The sequence below is a fragment of the Pseudorasbora parva genome, chromosome 9 (genome assembly GCF_024679245.1).
Source record: "Pseudorasbora parva isolate DD20220531a chromosome 9, ASM2467924v1, whole genome shotgun sequence".
Taxonomy (NCBI): Eukaryota; Metazoa; Chordata; class Actinopteri; order Cypriniformes; family Gobionidae; genus Pseudorasbora; species Pseudorasbora parva.
Genome location: NC_090180.1, coordinates 17,219,190 through 17,244,699, shown reverse-complemented (window position 1 = coordinate 17,244,699; position 25,510 = coordinate 17,219,190). Strand labels below are relative to the sequence as shown.

Sequence of the window (25,510 nt, the reverse complement as noted above, 5' to 3'; positions counted from 1 at the left end):
GTAGGTTAAGGGTCGTGAATTTACAGTGTTATTTCTATTCACATGAAATGTATAAAACGCAGTTATTATATATTTGGATCATTTGAACAGAAAATAAAGATTAAAAAACCGCCAATAATAGAGAATTCCAGAAGGTTTAAGCAAATCAGAAGCGTCAGTGTGTGCAGAATGCAATTGCTCCCCCTTCTGGTCATAGATCACATTCTACACACAATGGCACATAATAAGTAGACTATAAAAAAAAACTATTTATATTAACATATGATAAGCACTGTAGCCTACGATGGCAGCAGATAAAAGAATATATGATTTTTATAAAACAACTGAACAAATGAGAGTCTGTATTCACAGTCAAGTTGCACTAATGCCTTTGAACAGTGGTTTTCTCTAGGCTGTTGGTTTCACTGTTGTTCCTAAAATTAGAATATTCTTTGGTGATTTTTTTAAACACAAAATATCGTCATATTTTTTTTGTAATAGCTGCTTGATGAAGTTCACAAAATAAAAACATAATACATTAAGGCAACAATCAACTATAGATGTTAACAGTAAATTGGTTTCTCACAGAAGACACTCTTCTTTGAGAAATGTTTTCACAGGAGTAATAAGTGTGACAACTAGCTCACATCTTTTGTGTAGAGTTGAACGAATTCATGTTTTATGTAGGCTAAAGGTTGGTTACCCCAGTGGAACATAAACCACTCGTTTTCCCCTTTCCCTTTTTAATATCCGAATTTAACGAAAACGTAAACGCGTAAACCCATAGACGGTAAACCATAGCGAACTTACGCTGCTGCTCTAGTTTGATAGGTTTGAGCGTAGGAAGTGGTATTCACTATCCGTTTACGCGCCATGCCTGTTGCGCTCGTTTCCCAGCATGCATTTCGAATTTATATAGCCATCTTGTCGAGAGGTGAAATTTTTAGATTTTCTCTTCTGTTTCCGAAGTCTGATAGTTAGTTATCTATAAACTTTAATTTCTAAACGTTTTCGCAGTTGTTTTGTTAGTATGCCCGAATCTTGTCACCGGGTGTAGTGCCATATGAGGCGGTGTTTCAAAGCGCTCGTTCAGGATGTGTTTGATACTTATATGTAGGTAGAGAAGTGAGAGGCAGCAGGGGGAGTGAACGCAGCCGAATCTACGACAGCGGCCTTACACACAGCGAGCTTGGATCACCAGCATACGAGGATAAGTTAACAACCAACACGTCATCTTTCATACACCGCTTGCGGGGGTTGTTTTCGTCCGCCGTTCACGCGCCGAAAATGCAACAGGAGGGAAGAGGAAGACGGATGACGTACGATCATCGCGCAAAACTGTGAAATTTAGGGTCCGGTGCCACAACAATCTGCTGTTTTGTGAAGTCAGCAGCGTCTTTAAGGGGTCTCGGTGTCATAAAAAGCTGTTAAGCATGTCTAAGATGCCGGCCAAGAAGAAGAGTTGCTTTCAGATCACGAGTGTGACTCAGGCTCAAGTCGCGGCCAACAGCGCGACCGACGACACCGAGAGCCTTGACGACCCGGATGAGTCCCGGACAGAGGACGTGTCTTCCGAGATATTTGACGTGTCCAGGACTGACTATGAGCCCGAAGTCTGTGACATGAGCTCCTCGGAGGAGACTCTGAATAATGTGGGTGAATCAGAGGGGCAGTTGCCTGCTGTTGCTGCCCCCCTGAACGGTGGGTTTGTCGTGCGCAACCTGGGTCATCAGGGCGTCCAGGCCTCTAGTGCTCAAGCAGCGGGCACATCTCAAGCCACAAATTCATCAAGTGCTACGACCGTAGCCAGCTGCAGTTCACGCTTCAGGGTCATTAAACTTGACCATGGCACCGGAGAGCCCTTTAGGAGGGGCCGTTGGACCTGTATGGAGTATTATGAGAAAGACTCGGAGGGCTCTGTAATGAGCAGGACTGTGGATAGTATAAGGCACACCAATGTGACGGAGCCCTTAGCGGATAGGGACAGTGGGCTCGGGGCCACCGTTGGCTCCGTAATGACTCAGGCGGCACCTGACGCAGGTGTTGATGGGTCATCTTTCACCGGGCCGGTTTCTGGTTCACCCGAGACCTTTAGTAATAAGCCAGTGCCTCCGCCTGCTCAGCAGCAGGTGCTGGGCAACTCTCACGTCGCTGTCCCTCACAGTCTCCATCATGACGGAGGACACCAGGGCGCCCACCTTCAGAAATCTCCCAGCATCACTTCTCCTCAGGTGCAGTCATTGCTTTATCAACCCCAGTCTAGTACACACCACCTGCAAAGCCAACCAGCTCTGATATCAGCCAGTCAGCCTGATTACGGCCAGCATGCCATGCCTATTACAGTCACCCAGACTCACCCCGGAGCAAGTCTTTCTGTTGGACATGCCATCAGTCAGGGGTCGTCCCCCGTTCCAACACCATCCTCTGGAGGGATGCAGGTTCTGGGTACAGTAGAAATCCCTGGAGGTGTTCCGTTAGGGAGTCAGCCGGTGTCGTCTGTCTCAAACCTGGTGCAGCATCCTGCTGTGGGGCTGTTGAGTGGCGTCACCGCTATGACCTCCATTCAGCAGCCGCCAGTGGGACAATACCAAGTCTCAGGAGCAATGCAAGGCTTGCTGACAACGGCACAAAGCACTCAGAACATGCCCGTTGCACCAGTGACGGTCGCGGTAGGTGGTGTGCCAGCCTCGAGTGTGCTCCCTGCTCTGCCAGGATCTGCGACAGTACCCAACCTTAATACATCTGCACTCAGCCAGCTGTCCCAGGTTCCTCGCAGTGGGACGGCAGCCGGCATTAGCTCTCCAGCCATGGGCTTCAGTCAGCTGGATGAGAGCTGGAGGATGTCTGACGTATCGGCACAGATTCACAGTAAAGACATGGTGAAGCCCTTCATCACAGACGGCCTGCAGTTATCCAGCCCGGCTGTCAACAGTCTTTTCGGAATACCCATTCCCATTGATGGGGAGGAGGACAGGTGAGGTGTCATTAATGTTCTGAATGATTTAAGGGATTTGACCTGCCGGAACTTTAACTTTCCTGCAGGGTTCCCACAGTCATAGAAGACCTGGAAAAGTCAAGGGATTTTATAACTGATTTCCATGCCTGGAAAACTCATTCAAATTATTGAATTCAGTAAATCATGAGAGAGAATTTGGGCAAAAGGCGTGGGAACCCTGCTTTTCTTTTCTTTTCTTTTCTTTTCTTTTCTTTTCTTTTCTTTTCTTTTCTTTTCTTTTCTTTTCTTATTAATTTCCAGAGTGTTTTTTTTAATGCATACACAGGCTCAGGTAAGATTTCAAGGATTGTTGAGATTAATGGAAATTGTGTCAACACGTGTATAGAAAAGAAATGTAGCATAGATTTTAAAACAAGCCATAATGTTCAGCAGCCTATAGTCATTTCATCCTGGTAAATTTCCATGCAGTGGTGTTGGCATTATTGTGCAAACGGTTGTTTTGTGAGGAGTGCAGTGACATGACGTGATGGATGTTTGGTTGTTCTTATTAGGGTTGTGACATCTCTTGCTATTTCAGTCAAACGTTTGGACACACCCACATATTTATTATTACTGTTTTTCACATTTTAGAATAACAGCAAAAGTCATTAAAATAATGGGATTATGCGAGTTTATGTGGTGCATCCTGCTATACAGGAACTTTTAAAAGAATTGACATGTGTGCTGGACACTTCACCCATCCGTTTAAAACTGTTTTGTAAAGAAATTTGTATTCATTTTGCTACACAAATATAACCAAATCCAATGATGTGCGTGTCCAGATTTTTTTATTTTGAAGCTAGGATGCTGTGATGCTTTTTATCAGGTTGTTTACAGTTGCCACAATTGTTGATTTTAACATTTTGAAGAATTAGTTATTTAGTTATTTTTTGGCAATGAAGTCGGTTTGGTTTAATGTACACCATTCCAAGTTTGGGGTAAGGTTTTTTGAAAAATGACGATTATGTCCTTAAGGCTGCATTTATTTGATCAAAAATACACTATTAACTGCTCAATAAATATTTCCAAATGTTGAAAATAGTGCTGTATTTTTGTGATAATGGTGATATATTTTTTCAGGATTCTTTGATGAATAGGACGTCCAAACAAACAACATTTTATTTGAAACTTTCTAAATTTCTTTACTGTTACTTTTGATCAATTTAATGTGTCTTTGCTGAATAATAATAATAAAAAGTACTGACCCCCAAACAGTAGTGTATAGACATGGTTTGAAGTTGTTTCTAATGTAAAGTGAGGTTGTATGTATGTTTACTGATATTTTGAAAAGATAAGTTTAATATGCTAGTACGACAACCTGTTTGAAGTCAAACAAGCATGCAAACATGCTTCTCGTTTGCTTCCGGATGCCTCAAACATGCCAGAAATGACAGTGCTTTCTCAATTGAAAAAGGGACTGCATATCTGGTGACACAGTTTCACTTGAGAAGTGTCGCTGCTTGGCTTCCTCTTAGATGCTCGACTTTCAGTTCCAGCATTGCAAGTTGTACACAATATATCAACTTGTTGGTATACTCGAGAGGAAATGGTGAACTGTAAATTTCGTCGGAGGACTCTGTGGCTTCAGCTTATGTACCAGTCAAAGTATAGTCTGAGCAGGCAGTGGCCTTTAAACTCAGCACGAGGCCTCCTACGTGCCATTCACTTGCCCAGCCCGGGGTTAAGACGCTTGTCACTAACTGATGACACATTTTGTAGCTGATATGCAAAGGGGGCCTGTGATAGTGAAAGCCTATCACGTTCGCTGTAGACCTTCCCCCTGTTTTACTTCTAGAGATAAGGTTGCTCTACATGGTTAAAGACCTTTTTTTCAAATGTTATTTTCTTTATTGCTCTTTTAAAAGACAGAGATGGCCATCACACCCTATTTATGACTCCAAAGACATGGTTTTTGCATAATTTACCTTCATGTATAGGGGCACAAGGGTCATCTGATAGGCAGTTCAGATAGTGTTGAGTGATTTCCGCAAGATAGCATTCCTGTTCTGGAATTACTGAAATATTTTGTGGATGCCATGCATCTGCCTCTGTTCCCTCAAACTCCATGAAAGTATTTAAAAAGCTGTTATTGTTTTACTTTTAGTTGCCCAGTGCAGTTAGATTTATACTTTATACGGTTTGGTTGGCACAGCTCACAGCTTCAAAGGTTTTTAAATCTGTGCATTATGTGTAGAGCAGTTTTTATTCCGATGTCATTTGTTTGGAGATTATTTAAATCAATAAACAATGTGTAGGAATTTTGTTAAACATAATGCTGCTTTCCAGGCCGGTTTTTGAGCCCGTAAGTTACGACATCAAACCAAGACTCGCAAATTTGTAGCGTTACAGGCACGGCAAACTGCCTGAGCGCAAGGAATTGTGGTAGCTAGATGTAAACAAATCATGGCAGACCGTACAAGGGCTAATGCTCATTTACAATAATTTCTGTCGCCTAAGGTGCTTACTCCTTGCTTATTTGAGGGAAACGGGGGAGAAAACTGGCACGTAATGCAAGAGAAGCTGGTAAATCTTTTATTTGATGTTATTTGTTGAAATGTATTTGGTATTGATTTACTCTTGCACTCAATGGACTGAAAACTAGCTAACGCTAGAAAAGCTGTAAAAAAATGCATACCATTATCGGATAAATAACGTTTACAATACCTTATTTTTATAAACATATTAATAATCCAATGCTCTCCAATGCTCTCCATTGAATTTGTATTGCGTGAAGCGGTCACCTCTTTTTTTTTCCACTTATAACAAAAAACAGAACAATGTCTAAAAGCTGATATGTGACAAGGTGTGCAGCAAACAAGCTAAAAAAACACATAACTAAGTTTTTATAAGCTGTCGACCCCCCCCAAAAAACGAGCGTTTAAGGAGACAAAAGTGGATACAGGCAATAAGACGTGAAGCTTTAGCAGGAAGAATTGGTCAATTTTGTGATCCTGACACTCAGTATGTCTCAGTATGCCTACGTGTGCAGTAAACATTTTGTCAAATATCCAAACGTCAGTTTTATATATTATATTTCCTGTCGCTGATTACTTTCCCCTCCAGTGGGCGTAGTTCTCAGTGTAATCTTGCATGGTGCGCTCTGTGTCTATTGAAGCCTATTAAGTGCGCTGTGTCTATTAAGTGCGCTCTGTGTCGTTTAAAGACACTTTTATGTCTTTAAACGCTCATTTTTTGGATCAACGGCTTAAAAACTTCTGGGTTTTTGTTCCTGTTTTTTTTAGCTTGTTTTCTGTACACATTGTCACATATCAGCTTTTAGATATTGTTCGTTGTAGTAAGTCTGAAATGACAAGGAACCCGGCATGGGGAAATGACAAGGGGTCGCTTCCCGCAATAGAAAGTCAATGGAGACGGTTGGTTGTCGTTAAATGCGAACACCTTATGATCTTAACTAGTTTTTTTTTTTCCTTTAAGGAAAATACTTTTATTATTATTATTATTATTATTATTATTATTATTATTATTATTATTATTATTATTATATTGGGTGAAATATGACATGGACATGTTGTGTGAAATCCATCCAATCAGTTCATCTAAAAAAACCATAACCACAACAAACCAGGTCCAAGGCCTGCAAAGTAACAGTTAATGATTACTTTGTCCCAAATGTGATGTTTTTTTGACATTAAGTCTTGGGATTATAAATCTAACATCTGAAAGTGTTTTCCGTGAATTGCCTCATTGTGCAACATGAGATCAGATTTTACTCCATCTGCTGGTTAGAATGCAGACTAATTCAGTTTTGCCTTTTTTGAGATATGATGACACTCGCTGGCATATAACATCCCTGTCAAATAACCAGTCTAAATGTTATGTAAGACAGACCAATAGAATATGAAGATTAGCATAACAAAAGTTAAAGCCGTCCTTCAGTTGGCATTACCTTCAGGTTTCAGGGCTCAGTTAGTTTTGGTTTATTGTTTGAAACTACTTGCATTGAACTAGTAGAGTAGATCAAACAGTTCTGATCATTTGTCAAGTGTCATACAGTGATTCATTTTTGCAACTGTCTGTGTCTCAATCTCTCAACATCAGAGCAGGTTAGAATGTACCTTTTCACCCAATCTGGCCCTCTCTCTCTCTCTCTCTCTCTCTCTCTCTCTCTCTCTCTCTCTCTCTCTAATGCCTCTCGGTACCTCAATGCGTCTTTGTATTCGGCTAGCATTCCCTCTTTCTTTCTTTTAAAACGTGCTTCTCTCAACACCTCCATCCCAGGTAATACTGCTGACTTCAGCTGACAGTAAAGCAGTACACAATCTGTCAGTCTTCACAACACACTTTTCAGGTACTTCCTGTGGGGGAACTTCTGTAGGGCTTTGCTCATGTAGAGTTCCGATCTCCGTTTTGTCTTAAGAATAAAAGCTGATGCTTTCATGTTGCGTAAGCGGCAGTGACACTACATTTTTAGGCTTGCAAATTATTTCACACTTATAAGTGACTGATTTGGCATGTGTAGGCAGCATTGATTCCAAAAGAGTTCAAATGTTGCTTGGCTAATATCACAACACTCTAAGCATTAAAAAATACACAGCATGCTAAAATAAATACACTGCATGCTAAAAATGTTAAATATATATTTTATAAATAGTTTTTCTAAGGACGTCACCATACCATTTTTTAAAAGTCTCATACTACAACGATGAGTATCTGCAGATACAGTACTGTTTTTTTCCCCAGTTCATAATATCTATACCATATTAATAGCGATGCACGATATTGAAGAAATGTTATGCAATAACTCATTCAATAAGATGTGCGATACGATAATGCTTTAAGTGTGTAAAATAAATATACTTAACTAAAAATTGTATAACAAATAGGGATGGGACGATACACCTAAACTCACGATACGATACACCTCGATATACCTGGGTTACGATACGATATGTCACGATACGATATCAAAATATTTTTTATTTTTTTCCAAATCTGTGATTTTTTTGTACCACCTAAGTAATGTACTTAAACGAAAGGTAGGATTTTCCTCTTTTTTTGCATTTTGGTTCTATGTTGTTTAAAAAAAAAGGAGAATTTTTAGAAGTCTGCGACCTCATCTTAAACAGGGGTGCCAATAATTGTGGAGGGCACTGTAGGAATGTCAATCGATTAAAATATTGAATCGCGATTAACTGCATGATTGTCATGAGTTAACTCGTGATTAATCGCAATTTAATCGCACCTTTTTATCAATTGTAAATGTATCTTAAATTAAGTTTTTAATACTCTAATCAACATAGGTATGGACAAATATGCATGCTTTATGCAAATGTACATTTATTATTAGTGAAACCATACTTATTCAATAATAATCAATACAGCATGAAGACTAGACATATCAAAGGTCATATATATGTTTATCTAAGAAATTGTTCATGTCTCTTAAGCCTAAACTTAAAAATAATGAGAAAGTAGTGATTTCTCTCATTTTAACAATATAAAGGGAGTTTTTACACTGGCAGTTTAATTCAGAACAGGGTAAAGTTCGTATGAAAAATTGTTAATGTGTACCAGTGAGCGAACCAGAACCACACCATACCAGGAGGAGGTCTATTTTACACGAGTAGGAATATAGTGTGGCCCCTTTAAGAGATCCACATTCCCTGTTGAACTGCAGGTATTTTGCGTGTGCGCGCCGCCGAACTGGTCCGCAATTCACGTGGACAGTGTGAAGAACACGGACGACTCGGAAGCGCGCTTGTTCAGGAAAGTAACCTGTGCATTCGTTTTATCCGATTGTAATGTATTTAGCTCAATAAAACACGTGTTCTGTAAGGGGTTATGGTGTTAATGATTTACCTCAGACATGAGCGAGAGTGAGCTGCAGTGCATCGCGCTCAGACTGCAGAGAATGTGCTCAGTGAAAAAACGCACTTTTCTTTCTGGAGTCTTATAAAAGTTAAACAGAAAATATGGTAGCTTATGTAGGCAATAACTGCATTTTTGGTTTAGAATATTAATGCTAATGTCTACCCTTTTCTTTCCCTATTAATGTTTGCTGCCATCCTTTGTCTGACAGCTCTCACTTTTTCCAACTACGGACTAAGTTATGCCTCAGATCAAACAGAAAATGCGCGCTGCGTTTTGTCATGTCTGCCACACACACACACACACACACACACACACACACACACACACACACACACACAAACACACACACACACACACACACATACATACATACATACATATAATACACTAAATTATTTATATACTACGCTAATCATGCAGCAGTGCCATATATCTTTATTTCGCGATCCATTTTTTTCGACCTCGATACGTTTCGTCACGTTTTGTATCGCGATATTTCGTCAAACGATATTTCGTCCCATCCCTAATAACAAACATATTTTCCACATGATTTGTTTTAATTTTGAGAAGAAAGCATCCCTAACTTCTGAAAGGGTACGGTAGTATTTTACTGTAGCAAGTGTCATTTTAACATCAGTGTAAAGTAATCCAGGGGTGTTTAGGGTTTCATTAGGTTTATTTAACAACAGAAATTGAATAATCAAATTTAAAAATAAAACACTGCTTAGTCTTCACTATATAAATGAAATGCTGATTCTTATTCAGGGCTCCAGACTAACTTTTGAGAGCAGTGGAACCAGCGCCACTAAGTTCTACAGATGGTGACGCCAGGTCCGGATTTGGTAGTGCTGGAGGAAAATTTATTTAATTAAAAATGTATGTAAGTTAATTTAAAAATGAAATTACTATTGTTTTGTAAATATGTGCGGTTTCTAATCATATTACATGTTTGTTTGTTGGAAATTTAACAGTGAAGCACTGAGCTTAAATTTATATGCATGAAAAAAAATACTAACAACAATTATTTACAACCGTAATGTGCACAAACCTCATTTTATAGGGAAAGTTTAAAATATTTCACTCTTATTAAATGTACCATATTATATTTAATGAAGTTCCAGCTCACGTGGGAAAGACAATGTACGTGTGTTCGCTACATTTCACTGCGGAATCGTATGTAAACAAGTCTCAGATTGCGTTGGATTTGCAGACATATTGAGATTAAAACACAATGCTGTGCCTTCTATATTGGATCCGACAGAAATGGTACAACACACTTATGTGAGTAAAATATATTTTTTATATGCAATGGTAGTCCCGGGGCTGTGTTTTCCAGAGGGGCTACCAAAATGTAAGCCCGTTGGCAGGCCGGTGAATCTCAAATAGTGAAATAAAATTCCTTTCTTTATCTGTGTGTGTGTACTTTTCACTTTTATATCCACCAATCAGACGGGCAAAGTAAAACAAAAATAATATTCCAATCATTCGTGTGTGGATGAGAAATAAATCCGTGTTCCAAGTCTTCCAAGTCTCCAGTCCATCAAAACCCAGCGTTCAGAAGACAGCCTCAAAACCAGTGTAGAAAATGGCCTATTAGTTATTACTTATGATGTTTTTGAATGTAAAAACCACATGAATATCATTAGTTGACCTCAGACAACAGTATATAAAAAAGCCAGTTCATGACACCTTTAAACTTTTAGTTTGACAAATCACCTTAAAAATAAATAACATGAATTTTTGGTAATATTTAGGAGCACTTGAAAGGCCTAGAAAAGTGCTTGAATTTCACTTAATCTCAAGGTTGTACAAACCTGAAATGAATAGTTTGAAATAGTTTGAATAGACGACCTTATCTTAAAAGTGACTTCTGTGTGAGCCATCGCTAAACTATTGACACTAGACTAGACCATGGACCTTTTTTGGGAGGACCACCCATTAATTGCTACAAAATAACTCAAGGCGTAATGTGAGGGTGGAGTGTACAGAGTATGCTGAGTTAAAGATTTTACTCCCTAACAATAAAAGTCATGTCAACAGACTAGAGGTGGGCATAGATTATTTTTTTAAATCTAGATTAATCTAGATAAATTTTATAATTAATCTAGATTCATCTAGATTAAAATGGCTCATCTGAATTCTGCCGAAGGGATTTAGAATGTGTGCTACCCAAATAATAGGTGCGTTTTCATGGAGCACTGTAATCAGTTTTAAAGTCCAGTCCGAATAAAAATGCTCCATATAAACACCTTAATTGGAATAAAAATGGCCAAACCGAATTCAATTTTAATCAGTTTGAGAGGGGTGGGATAAACCTTTCATAAACCGATCAAATGAAAAAAAATTCACTACCCTATTACTTTTGAGTTTGTGTTGATGTGACATACAGCGCGTGCCTTCACTATGAAGAGTGTGCGCCGCGCAACGCTCAAACCAGGCTATAAATTTGGGAGGAAAGTTCATTTTTCTGAGAGGTTAACTTTTTATTTCGTAAGAAGTTATGAAGATAATGTTGGAATAATGACACCGACATAGCCTGGCTACACACTCTCATCTTGACAGCGTTTGTTCAAGGCACTTTTTACTTAAACTGTACCTGACAGAATAAAATATGTTTCTGAGATGATTATTACACTTTACAACAAATAAATAGCTTTTATAAAACCGTATAAGTTTTGGTGGCTGGGGAGAGTTGCTATGGCAACCGGTAACAGCTGCTGGAAAGGAGAGGACAGGGTTGACATTTCTGATGCGCCAGACAAACTGTCACAACATGTCACAAAATGATTCCGACTGAAAGTCAGCGGTCTATGGTCAGCACACGTAAATCCCAGATTGGTTTAGATAACGTCTCATGTAAACAGTCCACTGAATCTTTCAATCGGAATGACAAAAACAGTGCGCGTTTCGGCGGTACTCGAGGCTGGAAGAACTCCTACAGTAAACTAATTCTGCTTTGCACAAGGTGCAAACAACCTTAGTCTTGTCGAGGTTTCTATTGGGAAGCTTCTTAAAAAATAATTTTCCCTGAAGCAAACCTGGCGGCTTCATAGCAGCATCCATGTTTAGCACATCACGGTTGATGTGGTGGTAATTTCACAGTAGGCATACACAGGTTCGAAGACTCGTTCTTGCCCCCTACAGTGCAGTTTGCTAGGTATACATCCATGCTAAAATATCAAAGTGAAATAATCATCGCTTGCGTAGTATAGACCCAGCTCCCAACTTCGAGAATAGATCAACGGCGATATTTTTTTTTTAATCGCCCAATAAGAGTCTCACGTTAACGCCGATAACGGCCCACCACTACAACAGACACATTATGCATTGCACACCCTTGCATATTTTGCATAAAAAACAAAGTGTACTTTAGAAGGCTATTGGAACAGTCTCAGGAGTGTATCAATTGTTGGAAGTACACCATTGATGCCCTAATAGGCTGTATGTAGACGGCTCAGTTGTTTTTGTAAGTCATGTGTTACCATCCCTTCAGGCAGATCACATATTACTGAATGTTGGAAGGACTTTTGAAATACCTTGTTTTGGCTGTCAGCGACTTGTACACCTTGTCTTGCTTTCTCTTCAAACCATTTCATATGTTCTAATGAAAAAGAATATATGCACTATATAAATATTGTACTAGTACACTGACCTCAGTGTTGAATTGATATTTGCTGGAAACAGATTTTTTTTCAAACCGCTGTTATGGTTACCCGAACCTGGTTACCGTGATTTACAAGATGCATGTGTGTTGTATGTTTTTCATTGGCTCATAGTTTTAAAATTCTAGACAGCTAGATCATGTGTAACATTAGCCATACTACTGGAATCTGCAGAAAATGCATATTTGTCTCAACACGTAGCTGTAGATGTCGAATGCTTTCTAAACCAATGATCCTGATGTTTATTGGATCCAGATATAATCTGCCGTCCCCATGAGGTTACATGCATAGTAAGAAGAAAAAGAGCCCTTTGGAGGAGTGTGGTTGTAGGGTCTCTGCCCCCACCGGAGAGCAGCCAGTGTTCCACGGATTCTAGGAAAAGCTGTTTGCTCAGAGTCCAGATATTCACACATGCGGTAAATCTACTCCTGTCCCCTCCCATTCCTATAGAGGGCTTTGGAGAGGAGGGTCTCCTCCTGCATAACTGCTATAGCCCTCCCATCCCGATATAGTACATTCTGTCCTTTTCCTTTAAAGAAAAGGGAAATGGAGGTAATGGTAACCGTCTGGTCCCCTACCTCGTCAAGACATATCACAAGAACTTGAGTGATTTCTCAACTTTTTGAGACTCTGGCCAATCTATATTTAGATCCTTAAGATTAATAATTGTAACTTTAAGTTTCATTGAGACTTTTAACGTGTTGTTTACCTATATGACTAGGCATTAGGCAATATAGATAAATTTTTATATCTATTCTTTAGATTTCATATATGTCTTTATGTATTTGCTCTAAAATGGCTTTAAATGGGAACTTTGTTGCAAATTATTTTTAAAATATATAAAGCGATTAATGAAAGTAAAAAAAAAATACTACAGTTCAAACATTTGGGGTCAGTAAGATATTTTTTCAATTAATACTTTTATCGCATTAAATTACTTTATTTTATTTTTTTATTTTTACATCAAATTGGTAAGATTTTTTTTAACTAATTGATAAAAATGGATTATTATAGATGATGAAAAAATCTACAACACATTTGATTATTAGTTAGTTGCCAGTTACGTCGCTTTATATGAGTGAATAACACATTCCTTTGGTCAAAGCGCATATGGAAAACAGCGGAGGACACAGAGAGAGCTGCTGCGGGAAAGGTGCATAATCCAAGTTGTCCGAAACATGAAAATGCTTTTTATTTACAAGTGCTTCAAACAAGCATGTACTGTGACAGATGTGTGCAATGTTTAATGCGCGTTTTCGTCAGCTCATCACTTACATTTTATGGATATATTATCTGTAAATGCTAGAAAGTCCCCATTTTGGGACTTGTATTCCCATTTTGCATATTCTGACAAGTGTCTTGTTTAAGTTCAATGAATGAGCGCCTGTGGGTGCATGCGCGTCAAACCGAAGGAGCGCAGTAGAATAGGAGTGCAATAATTAAAATATATATTTTATAGAAATTAAGTGTAGGTTAAGAAACACTATACACGTAGCACAAGCTATCATTATATATGAGAACAGCAACCGTAAAGGCACTGTTGTTGGAATAGCCCAATAATGTAATATAATTTCTAGGGCTGGGACGATGCACCCATCTGCCTATTTGATATGTATTGCGTTTCTTTTAAGTTTTTTTTTAATTCATTTTTTAAATATTAGCCCATGGGAAAAAGTTAAATCATACACTTGTACAGACTGTACATGTCATATTTACAAAAACAATTCATCACATTTTTGACTTTTATTTCAGAAACATCATACAGTACTACATTCTCTTAAAATAAAGGATTCAATGAAAAAAAAAGTATGGATACCAACAAACGACTGTTAAAAAAAAACGTCAAGACTTTGTATTAAAAAAAGTAGTTTGAATGTAGCTAGCTACTTTTTTTTAATGACATTGTTACAAATAACTGAATAATTGGTAATGAAAAATTCTATTAAAATATTTGAGATTTAAAACAACATAATACAATGCAATTATGATTTCAACGAGAAATGGGTACATTCAGGTTGATTTGGACACTTCATGGTTCATGGCAAAAATTTTCAGAATCATTTGGTATTGATAAACTATCCAATACCCACAATACTTAAATATAGCCTATTTCGCAAACTGGCTGTCAAAGTGCAAAATTGCAACAAATTTAACATAGGTGCAAGAACAAAATGTATGCAACGTAAATTAAATTCTAAATGAACAGAACCGCTCTGAGACGCAAGTCATGAGTTGCTTGCGTGAACAGTGTGCTCTGCTTGCCAGCTTTCTATACACACATTTATTATATCTCTGAGGCAAGTAGCATACGCTGTGTTTCGGTTCATTTATGAGATATGCTCAAGTTCAAATGCAATGCAAGTGATTACTCCGGCGCTTCCATGTCATGATTTTATTGTCTGCTATAAACTATTTGCTTCTAATTTATCACATCCAGGCAATCGGCTGATGAAACCTTGATTAAAAGTACAATTTATAAAAAAATTAAATTCAGTTTAAAGAAATGGTATTCTACAAAACAACTTAATGAAGTGGTCAAAATAATTTCTGACCCATCTTATGATGTGTCCTGTCTTTCTCATGCTGTTACGTTTTATAGTCAACATTGATTAAATTAAAAAGTAGCAATATAATAAAATATATTGTTTGTAAAAAATATATTTGACATAAATATGAAACAAAATAGGTATAAGTATAAATAAATAAAAACAAAATAAGTATAGTAGGCTACAGTACAGAGAAATGTAATGTTGGCATAGAGCGGAATATTGAGCCGAGCATCCGTCATACCGCTCAGGTTTGTTCAATACAGGCTCGTACTCTTTAGAACCCAAAACAGAATGTAGCTTTTGGTCACGCTACACTGCTACTTGCTGGATATAGTAGTTGGCTACTGGAAAAGCTACATTGTTTTAAAGCTACACTGTGTGATATTTTCCTTCATCTAGTGGTTCAAAGGTATATGACCATCCAGTGAATAATAGTTTCTGTTCCTCTCAATTCTGATTTCGTTTTAACTCCTACGGTGGCCAATTTAGTCCAAGATTAACATGGCAATACCCCTCTTCACATTCGACACGGTGCCATCGAGTGTTAAAAAGGGAAAGGCGAAGTTTGAATTTATGGGTATGTCCCTCTTTGGCTAATGTACTTTCAAGATGGAGGGGCAACATGGCGACCGGCATTCGAACCCCTCACCCGTATGTATTTTCAATGGCATATTATAAACTTACGAGAATACTTTATTACTTGAAAGTAAGTAAATATACATTAATGAGCACATATATTTTTGAAAGAACTAAGTGTTTTTAGCTAAGAATAAACTAAAAAAGTTACACAGTGTAGCTTTAAGTTACTACTCATTGTTAAGTTACTGACAAGCTACTGAAAAATGTAGTTAATCTAGAAGCGTTGCTACTTGTAGCTAGCTACTGCCCAACACTGTCAACATCGATTAAATATTGTCACATTTATTGTATTGTTACACCCCTATTTTATTCTTTTCATCAGTTTAATAAATTAATCAAACAATATTTTTTTTTGGGACTGATAAATTGACTATCAAAATAATCGCAATTTTCAGCCCTAGTTTCTAATCAATATATCAGCATGAGTAATGGCTGCTGAAAATTCAGCTTTACCATCAATAATAAAATAAAAGAGAACATAATAATCATAGTAAAAAAATATATATATATATTTCAAAACCTCTATCTTAATGTTCTCATACTTGCAAGTTGCAAAAGAAGGATTGATTGTCAAACTAATCTGATGACGTGGTCATGTAACTTAAATTCACTGCAATCATGTTGATTAATTTTCAGTTGCAAAATCATTGGAAATGTAGGCTAGTGAATATATCTTGTATATATCCCAGTTTACCTCAGTTGTTCTTTTGGATGTTTTTACTACAGTCTAAGCAGACTCCTAAATAAACTCGCCTTTGATTTCCTTGCCCTGAACTTTTAATTTCTCACGTAATCTTTTCTATTTCTCTCTTTCTGCTGGATGGAGTGCAGGAATCCCTCCACAGCTTTCTACCAAGCTTTCCAGTCTGGCAGTAGGCTGAAGGACTCAAAGATGACCTGTGATAGGTACAGTAATGGGACGGACCCTGGTGTGATAAATGACGTTTGAAGTGTGCTGCATGGGGCGGGCATGGCTTTGAGGCTATAATGGTGCTCTCTGCAATGGAGCTCAGCTCAAACATAACCCCTATAATGCTCATATGCAAATTGCAATATTAATAAGTGTGGGCTAAAATCCTAAAATGGGATATGATTCGTGTTTCCAACGCATTGCTTTTTTTCATTAACAACTAATTAGGTGAAGTCAGTGATGAGCCACAGTTAAAGGGTAACTTCAGCGATTAGCATATGGCTTTGTATCAATAGAAACCCTGGAGTATATATGAATGATTGTGCTTCCCCCCTCATATCCCCTGAGACAAGAGATTTATGAATTTTATTTCTGGAAAAAAAATCTTCAGATGACGCAAATATCGTCAATTTGCGTCATCGGAGGAATTTTTGGACAGAGGCTAAAGACTACAGCCAGCAGAGGGAGCTATTTCTGCATGTTTTCAACCGTCCGTGGGGGATGGGAGATCGCACTCACGGTACTCAGCTCAGGCAGCCGCAGGCATTCATGTAAACGGAGCAGTGCGTGAGTGAGATTCAACTTCTCAAATCAATTTCTATTAAAGTTAAGATTCCAAAGGCATGAACTGTAAACGTGCCAGACTGAACATTCGCTATGTATGTATGTATGAGCGCGGACGCGTTAACCTCAGCTCTCATCACGAGAGCTCATTCATCGCGGTGAATTTAATCTGACTCCTGCAGCGTTTGTGCTGTGACACTCCCTCAGCGGCTAAATCGCATTATATTGAACAGACACGTTCAATATAATGTTAATTTTAATTGTAGTGCCTGTTCTCTAACGGAAATGATTTTATGAATATGAACGTGCTGCGAAAGTGATCCAGTAGCAGTGGCTTTGGGGGTGGCCTCGTAGGGCAGCGAAGCATTCTGGGAATTGTTGTCTTTCGTCCCCATGAGACAAAAATACATGTTCTGTCTTTTCTTAGTCTAGAAAGCACCAAATTCAAATATAATTTCACATTTCTATTACATTAATGACCCACTTTAAATACAGATGCATCTTCCCAGCGCTGAAGTGCCCCTTTAAGGATTTATGCCAATTGGATCATTTTTGTTTTTTTAGGAAAAGAAAAATATTTCATAATTGGGCAAGTTTGGAACATCTAGTTAACTGGACCTGAGCATTTCCAATTAAATGCACCACAGCTAGTCAGTAATTAAATGCTAGTAAACCCAACCTGACCTATCATAAGTAGCCTAGTAGTCGACCATCTAAATACAATTTATGTCGATAACAATAGTAAGTTCTAAAAAAAAAAATATTGATATGGACTGATCTAACAGCCTATCACACAGCAGAAATAAACGAGAAAAGAACTCGTCGTCAGACTTTATATGCTTTACCAAATGCACGTTATTGGATCCTGAAAAACCCCAATACCATAGACCCTAATTTGTGTGGAGTAGCATTCACTGTGTGTGAACGGAGCCGCTTTGAGACTCACGGAACCCGTGCGCATTAATTAAAGTGCATATATAGTATTAAACCATGAGTGCATATGTTTAATTTAATCGCAGCCTTTGTGAATTCACAATAGTTATGTTATAATTTTAAATGGTTTAAATACATCGTGCAAGCTTAGAAAACGGTCTAATAATGCATTTCAAGGATTCTCATTCGTGGAATGCGCCACTTCCAGTATTTTGCCGGTTACTCGACACCGGCAAATTGCAATCAATTTTTTTTTTTAAGTACTTTTTTTTCAGAGACAGACCTAGCGTGAACACATCATAAGCTTTTTGTTTTAGTTCAGGGGGAACTGTAAAAGGTGGCTGCTGTTTCGGTTGTGGTGCTTGGTAACTGATGTCTGTCTAACTCTGCATAACATGAAAAGCGCTGATGACGTGATGAGGAGGTATGGAAATAAATGTGTTGACAGGCGGTAGGACGTATAATAAGCATCCGGACCTAATGCAATGATTGGACGAACATTTTAAGGTCCTTTTCCTTCCACATATGATATACATACAAATACATTTAGACCACTTAACTTAGAGATTGCTATCAGGATGTGAAGAGACTTTCAACCAGCATAGCAAAAAGCATTTCTGGAACAAATCGCCTACCCTGCATTTAATGGCTATTCGTGGCACTTTTATGTGATATCTCTTCTGAGTCAGCCTGGTTTCTTGACACTAACCTTACATTCTCAACTCACAACATCTTTTTTTTAAAGAATAAGTAGTTACATAAGACAAGCGATCCTTTGTTTGTATGGACAAGCTTGCAAAAGCTTTATGAGAGCCTTTAAATACCTTTGCTCGAGGTTATCAGCAGCCATTGCTGTGGTCTTGGATATGTTGCAAGGCTGGATCTAATTTGTCAGTTGAGCAAGTTCCCCAACATACAGTTTCTTTGCAAAGATTCCGCTTAAATTAATTTTGATTCGTGACATTAGAGATGCATTGTACATGTTTTCGCGACATGAAACTGCAAGAGTACTGACTACTTCCTATTTAAGTGAATTTGTCACTTTTTAACATTTCTTCATCTTTGAGACTGTACGTGTGTATGTGCTTGTGAAAGTTATCATTACAACAACATGGAGAGCAGTTTAGTCTCCCAAATTGTGTCAGTGTGATTTTTGTACTGAATGTTTCCTCTTAAATGGACATTTTATGGTTGATGCTAATCGGCTTTTCCTGTGCAAGTAAATTGTTGGGAAAAGTACAGAATGTCTCTGAATCAGTGTCATCATTGTCTGTCTTAGCTCTACAAATGTAATCTGCTTCAGTGCTATGGATAGATAGATTGGTTTAGAAAATAAACTGCAGCATGTATACCACAAAAGTGTAAAAATATCCAGAATGAAGTTATTAAAGGGATAGTTCGCCCAAACATTAAAATTATCCCATGATTTACTCAACTTCAAGTCATCCTAGGTGTATATGGCATTCTTCTTTCAGACGAATACATAGGAGTTAAATAAATTAAAAAAATCCTGGTCTTCCAAGTAATTACTGTAATTACATTACAATTTTTAATTAATTTTAATTTATTTTTTATTTTACCTTTATTTTACCAGGGTAGTCACATTGAGACGGTCTCTTTTACAAGTGAGCCCTGGGCTCAAACAATATTGCGTTACTCCCTAAAGAAAAGCAACTACGTAATTACTTTTTATGAAAAGTAATGCATTAGATTAGCCTGACAAGCCAGACCCACATCAAGATGTTTGGTCTGGAAACTCACCTTTGACAGGGCTCAATCTGAGGGGCGGGATAAACGGTTGTCTTTCAAACTCCCTCTGCACGCAATAGGATAGCGCTACAACCAGAGCAACAAAGGTGAAACAGAGCTCGTTGATAGATTAAACATTCGCCGTATCCGGTCGGCAAAACTCCGAACACATCTTCCCTTTTTAAGAATGACTTCAGTGTCGTTCTTTGTTCTTTTCTCAGAAATAAAGCTTAACTCCAAGTCTTCCAGAGTCGCGGTCAAAGCTGATTCGAAAGACCGCCGTTCGCCAGTTTCTGTGTTTACTAGAAGCACGCAAACGCAACTCGGCCGTCGTCATTATGGCCCCGCCCACCAACTCTATACACGATGTGATTGGCCCGGCAAGAGTTTGGCGTTTACAGATCAGAAGGGTATTGAGAGTTGCTAGACGACACTCGCGGGCAGATTAGATTTGCTGCCGCTAGGGTGCGTTTAGATTTCTAGGCTAGCCTTAGATTATTTTTGCATTACTTTTTCTCACTTGGACTGGGCTTGCTTGTTTGTTTTTAATAACAACAACAACAAAAAATTGGCAAATGTAAAGGTCCTTTCAAACCAAAAGTGAAATGATTAAGCCTCAGGCTGAAGGAAACACACATTATTCCAAACCTGCATGTTTTTTTCTTCTTCTGTTAAACACAAAAGATATTATTTTAGAGAATGTTGGAAACCCGGCAGTTAATGGTAGCCATCAATGTCTGATTACCAACATTCTTCAAAATATGATCTTGTTTAACAGAAGAAAGAAACAACATGAGGGTGAGTAAATGATAGATTTTTAATTTTTTGGTTGAACTATCCCTTTGAGATTTACATAAAGTATATTAATTTTCTTATAATTTACATTGCACATCACTTCAATGTTCAATGATTCTCAAATAACTGTCTTTCTCAAATAATCAGTCTTTCTAAATCCCTCCTTTGCACAAGCTACTCTGCTCTGTCCCATTCTCTCAGACCTACACAATATTATACACAATGCGCGCAATAAGTGGATGGGCAATATGCTAATGTTTCATCTCGACTTTCAGCTTCCTATTCATTTCAAAAACAATTTTTGTTTAATTGACTCAGTTGACTTTTGAGAGACAATACGTTTTAAATACGGTGCACTTTCAGATTTAAAACTTTGCAGTTTTCATTCATTTAGAACTGTTACACTACATGAAAGATACATTTAAAAAATCCATAATGGGGCACTTTAATATATTTAATTCTGAGTTTGCATTTCACAGTTTTTATTCATTGAGGAATACTGAATCTGTTTTTTGTTGTTGTTGTTTTTTTGTAAGTGAGAAGTAAATGCATTCTCACAACATTTAGTCTAGAACTACAATAATCATCATGTTCACACAAAGCATCTGCACTTACTCCTGATTTCATTCATTGGGACAGAGGAGCTGTCAATCAATAAATGAGGAAACAAAATAACTTGGATTACTTATTTGAAAAAGTAGCTTAGATATTTTGTTGTAAATTTAAAAGTAATGCGTTACTTTACTAGTTACTTGAAAAAAGTAATCTGATTACCTAACTCAAGTTACTAGTAATGCGTTACCCCCTAACACTGGCTACGTTTCTCTTGTTTCTCTGGCATATAAGGTCTATGCAGTACAAAGTTCAGTGACGTGATTGTTTTCTTGTGCATGTTTCTAAACTGAGTTAACTTACTCCACCCGCTTTGGACAAAAAAACCTGTATAAGTATCAGATGGAGGCTGCCGCCCCCCACATAGGACTGTTCTCTTCTGTACTTCACTCCTCTGTACTGTTAGAGCTGTGTGTGATTGTTGTCGTTATGAGGGGCAGTGCGCTGCAGTATTCTCCTGCACTCACGCGCTACTGCTCCACATGCCGCTCAATTTCAATGCATGACAGGTAATTTTACAATGGTCTGTCGGAAGATTAATGTGTGCATGCATGTGGTGAAATAGAACATGAACGTAACACTGTTTGTAGATGGAATCAGCAACAGGAGCAGTTTGTTATTATTTAATGTGCAGGCTTTAAACATCTGCAAAATTGTTGTTTTTATGCAGCAGATGTTTGAAATAAGAGTCTTTTTTTTCAATTGCAGTGCCTCTGGAGCAAGTGTGGTCGCCATTGATAATAAAATAGAGCAAGCAATGGTAAGTGTTTTATTTTTCATATATACAAAATATTTAAAGAATTTAAAGAGGACCTGTTATGCAGTCTTTACATTTTCAACCATATTTAGTGTGTAATGCAGCTGTTTGACAGGAGTTATTCTCTATATCAATAAGCACTGTTTCTGAACTTCTTGAAATGCCTCCATTGTTTTTTTTACAGGAACATACTTCACAATATCTTTCATTTACATATGCAAAACCTAAGGACAAAGCCTCGAGTTCATAGACTGTAAAAAAAAAAAACTCCCGGATAACAGAAAATGGGCAAAGAGGCAGGATGTGGGCGGAGCTTAGGTGACGCAATAGGCTTGTTCGACTTGACCCAGGGATGCGCAGACCGATCGGCGGCAGACTTGAAGCAGTGCATGCCAATTAGAAATGTTGTCCGACTTGAGACAGCGCTGACGGCATGTGACTGTGACGTATGTCAACAAAGTACCGCGAGAGCGATTCGAGATCAGCCGGCTGATGCAGCCGGTGCAGATTCTCAAGGGTGGCTGCACGAGGATAGGATATAAGAGCTCTGATGACGGATTCACCGCATGACAGCGATCACGTGTGTTTCGTGTTTATTCTAAAACCTTATGTTACTTTAATGCTCACAAATCATTTATTTATAACAGTAAAACCTCTTTTCTTGTAGTCACGATGCTATATTTTCATGTTTATCAAACTAAAACTGATAAAAACCGTTGACAACACTTCATTGAGAAATATTGCATTTATTTAACTTCAGCTGTGATAAAGTTTGCAAACACAGCACAAGCGTCACTGCGGGAGGTAGAAAGTGTCCGACTTCACGTCTCCGTTTGCAGCTCCTCCCCGCCTGCACTCGGCTACTCTCACCGATCGCATGCATCCAGCTGCGGCAGATGTCGAAGGCTTTATATAACGTAAACGAATGAGTTATAAAAAAAATTCACCCACTCAGTTGTCATGAAGGTCAAACTTTGACCAAAACCCAAACAACAGTTTGTACCAGGCTGTAAACATGTTTTTTTCTGCTGTAAAGTTGGGAATTTTAAAGCGTTAGTTCACCCAAAAATGAAATGGATGTGATTAATGACTCACCCTAATGTCGTTCCACACCCGTAAGACCTCCGTTCATCTTCAGAACACAGTTTAAGATATTTTATATTTTAGTCCCAGAGCATATGCAGTCAATGCACACTATACTGTCCATGTCCAGAAAGCTAATAAAAACATCATCAAAGTAGTCCGTATGTGACATCAGTTAGTTAATTAGAATTTCTTAAAGCATCGAAAATTCATTTTGGTCTAAAAATCACAAAAACTAAGACTTTATTCATCATTGTCTTCTCTTCCGTGTATGTTTTCAAACCTCAAATGAAGATTCAAACGGTCATGAATCAATCAATGATTCAGATCGCCAATGTCACGTGATTTCAGCAGTTTGACACACGATCCAAACAACAGAAATCATGTGACATTGGCGAATTTGTGCAAATTGAAGGTTAATGGAAATGCATCCATTTTTTTTTTTTTTTTTTTTTTTTTTTTTTTTTTTTTTGCTAAGCATTGACCTATTCTAGTAGACCCCGAAAACAAAGTCAAGACTGCATAAAGGGCATAATAGGTCCTCTATGGTAACAGTAAACTTTTTTTTAAACAAATTTTGCTGTTGTACTGTTTACTGAAATTGTCATGTTTTGGCTGTAGGATTTAGTGAAAAGCCATCTGATGTATGCCGTGCGGGAGGAGGTGGAGGTGTTAAAGGAGCAGATAAAGGAGCTCTATGAGAGAAACTCTGTGCTGGAGCGAGAGAATGCAGTGCTCAAATCTCTAGCCAACAATGAGCAACTCTCCCAACTCACCGTCCAGTCCAACTCCAACCCATCCAACTCTCCCTCCCAGCCCGGGCCTGTCCCAGGCCAGTCCCAATCCCAATCCCAACCCCAACCTCAGCCTTACCTTCAGCTGGACGCCAATAAGACCATGGACTCCCTGCCACGACAACAGCAGCCCAACGTCACCTCCGCCTGAAGCCTCTGCTAATGGCGCATATATCATTACAATCGCAGAAAACCTGTCTCGTTTACTTCTTTGCTGAGCGCGCATGCTGTCGGCCATCAGGACGGGTGACTGCAAGGAGAGGCACAACATTCTAGCATGCCTGTGGACTACGGTCTTGATTGGGGCTCCTGCATGGCCCCTTCCCCCCCTGGACGAGTTGGAGAGTTTGCGAAGAGAGTTATTTTTTTAATAAAGAGAATCCAGCCATGAAAGCGGTGTATTTTTTAGCATTGCAGTTTTCATGTTGTAAGAAGCGAGAGTCTATTTTCAGAGCCACCGTACTTCACATGATTTCGATTCACCTGTCAAGTTCAATTGTACTGTTTGTTATTTATTATAGGGCTGCTATTTTCAGAGAGGAACAATGTCACAGAAGCTGATAAGGTCGAGAGAAACCTTTTCGATTTATAAATCCGACAGTAATTGGACACAAATCCAAGCGGCGGTCTTACAATATCAATCATCAATGCATCCATAAAAACTGAGAGAGTAGCAGTGGGTAGAGTTTAAACACTAACAGAGAAGATTCTCTGTGGATAAAGAATGTGAACCTGGTCTGAATGTACATTTTGTATAGTATAAAGAATAAAAAGAGCGTAACAAGTTTGTACAGGTTTGTGGGTGAAGATCTAAACTGAATCCTCAATGATCTGCCCCAATGAAGAAAGCTTCAGTTCTGTTGCTAGTATGTTGGAAAAAGAAGTCAGTTGCCATATTCTCCTGCCCGCTACCCTGATGTCTCATGTTTTTGGGGTTGGGAAGGGGATTTAAAAGAAAAAAAAAAAACTGTGAAATTGTTCAACCTACTTTGTAACCAAAGATGCAAAGCTGTGTAATAATTTTTCTTTCTTTTTATTTTATGCACACTCTATGTACTTTTCTTTCTTTCTTTTTTTTTTAAATTGTTCCTCACAACAAACCTTTTTGTTGCTTTTAGGCATGTTCTGCATGATCTGTAAATGTCAAACCACTTTCTTACCTCATATTTGTATTGGGCACTCATATTGTAAGTAGTCTGTGAATATTGTCAGCGGGGGAAGGAGATATGGAGGTGACGGTGAGGAGAAAAAATGAACTAGTGTGTGTGTGTGACACACTAGCCACAGAAAATGAAGTGAGCCATGTTTTGTTCATTTAAATGGTGTTTGAATTTCATATGCCAATAGTTTTGTTACATTGCAAATTTTAATGTATTTAAATAAATGCAATATTCAAATTATGAAACTACTCAGGAATTGTATTAATGCACTTTTTGCTAGAAACTGCCTGTGATACTCGTTTCAGCTTTATGCACCATGATGATTATTTTCACATGATGGATTTACCTTGGTGTGTGTTGACACCTACCTTTTTTTGTCTGCAGCATATACAAAAAATACCCGTATATGGGTAAACTTGAATTATAAAGAAAATGTCATGTAAATCTTCAATGATCAGGTATGAATCTGTTTTAGATGGTTGCACTTCATTTGTGTA

The 25,510-nt window shown here is 38.3% G+C and overlaps 1 protein-coding gene across 2 annotated transcripts; it reads left to right on the top strand.

Moving 5' to 3' along the window:
• Positions 1–866: 866 nt before the first annotated feature.
• LOC137090263 (TSC22 domain family protein 2-like) lies at positions 867–25,258 on the top strand. Of its 2 annotated transcripts, XM_067454156.1 has the most exons (4): positions 867–2,953; positions 16,488–16,562; positions 21,928–21,979; positions 23,681–25,258. In XM_067454156.1, the coding sequence occupies exons 1-4, from the start codon at positions 1,413–1,415 to the stop codon at positions 24,002–24,004; spliced, it is 1,992 nt and encodes a 663-aa protein (XP_067310257.1). In that variant the 5' UTR covers positions 867–1,412; the 3' UTR covers positions 24,005–25,258. The 2 variants fall into 2 exon arrangements, with proteins under 2 accessions (XP_067310257.1, XP_067310258.1); XM_067454157.1 differs by lacking the exon at positions 16,488–16,562 and having other exon boundaries at positions 868–2,953.
• Positions 25,259–25,510: the final 252 nt, after the last annotated feature.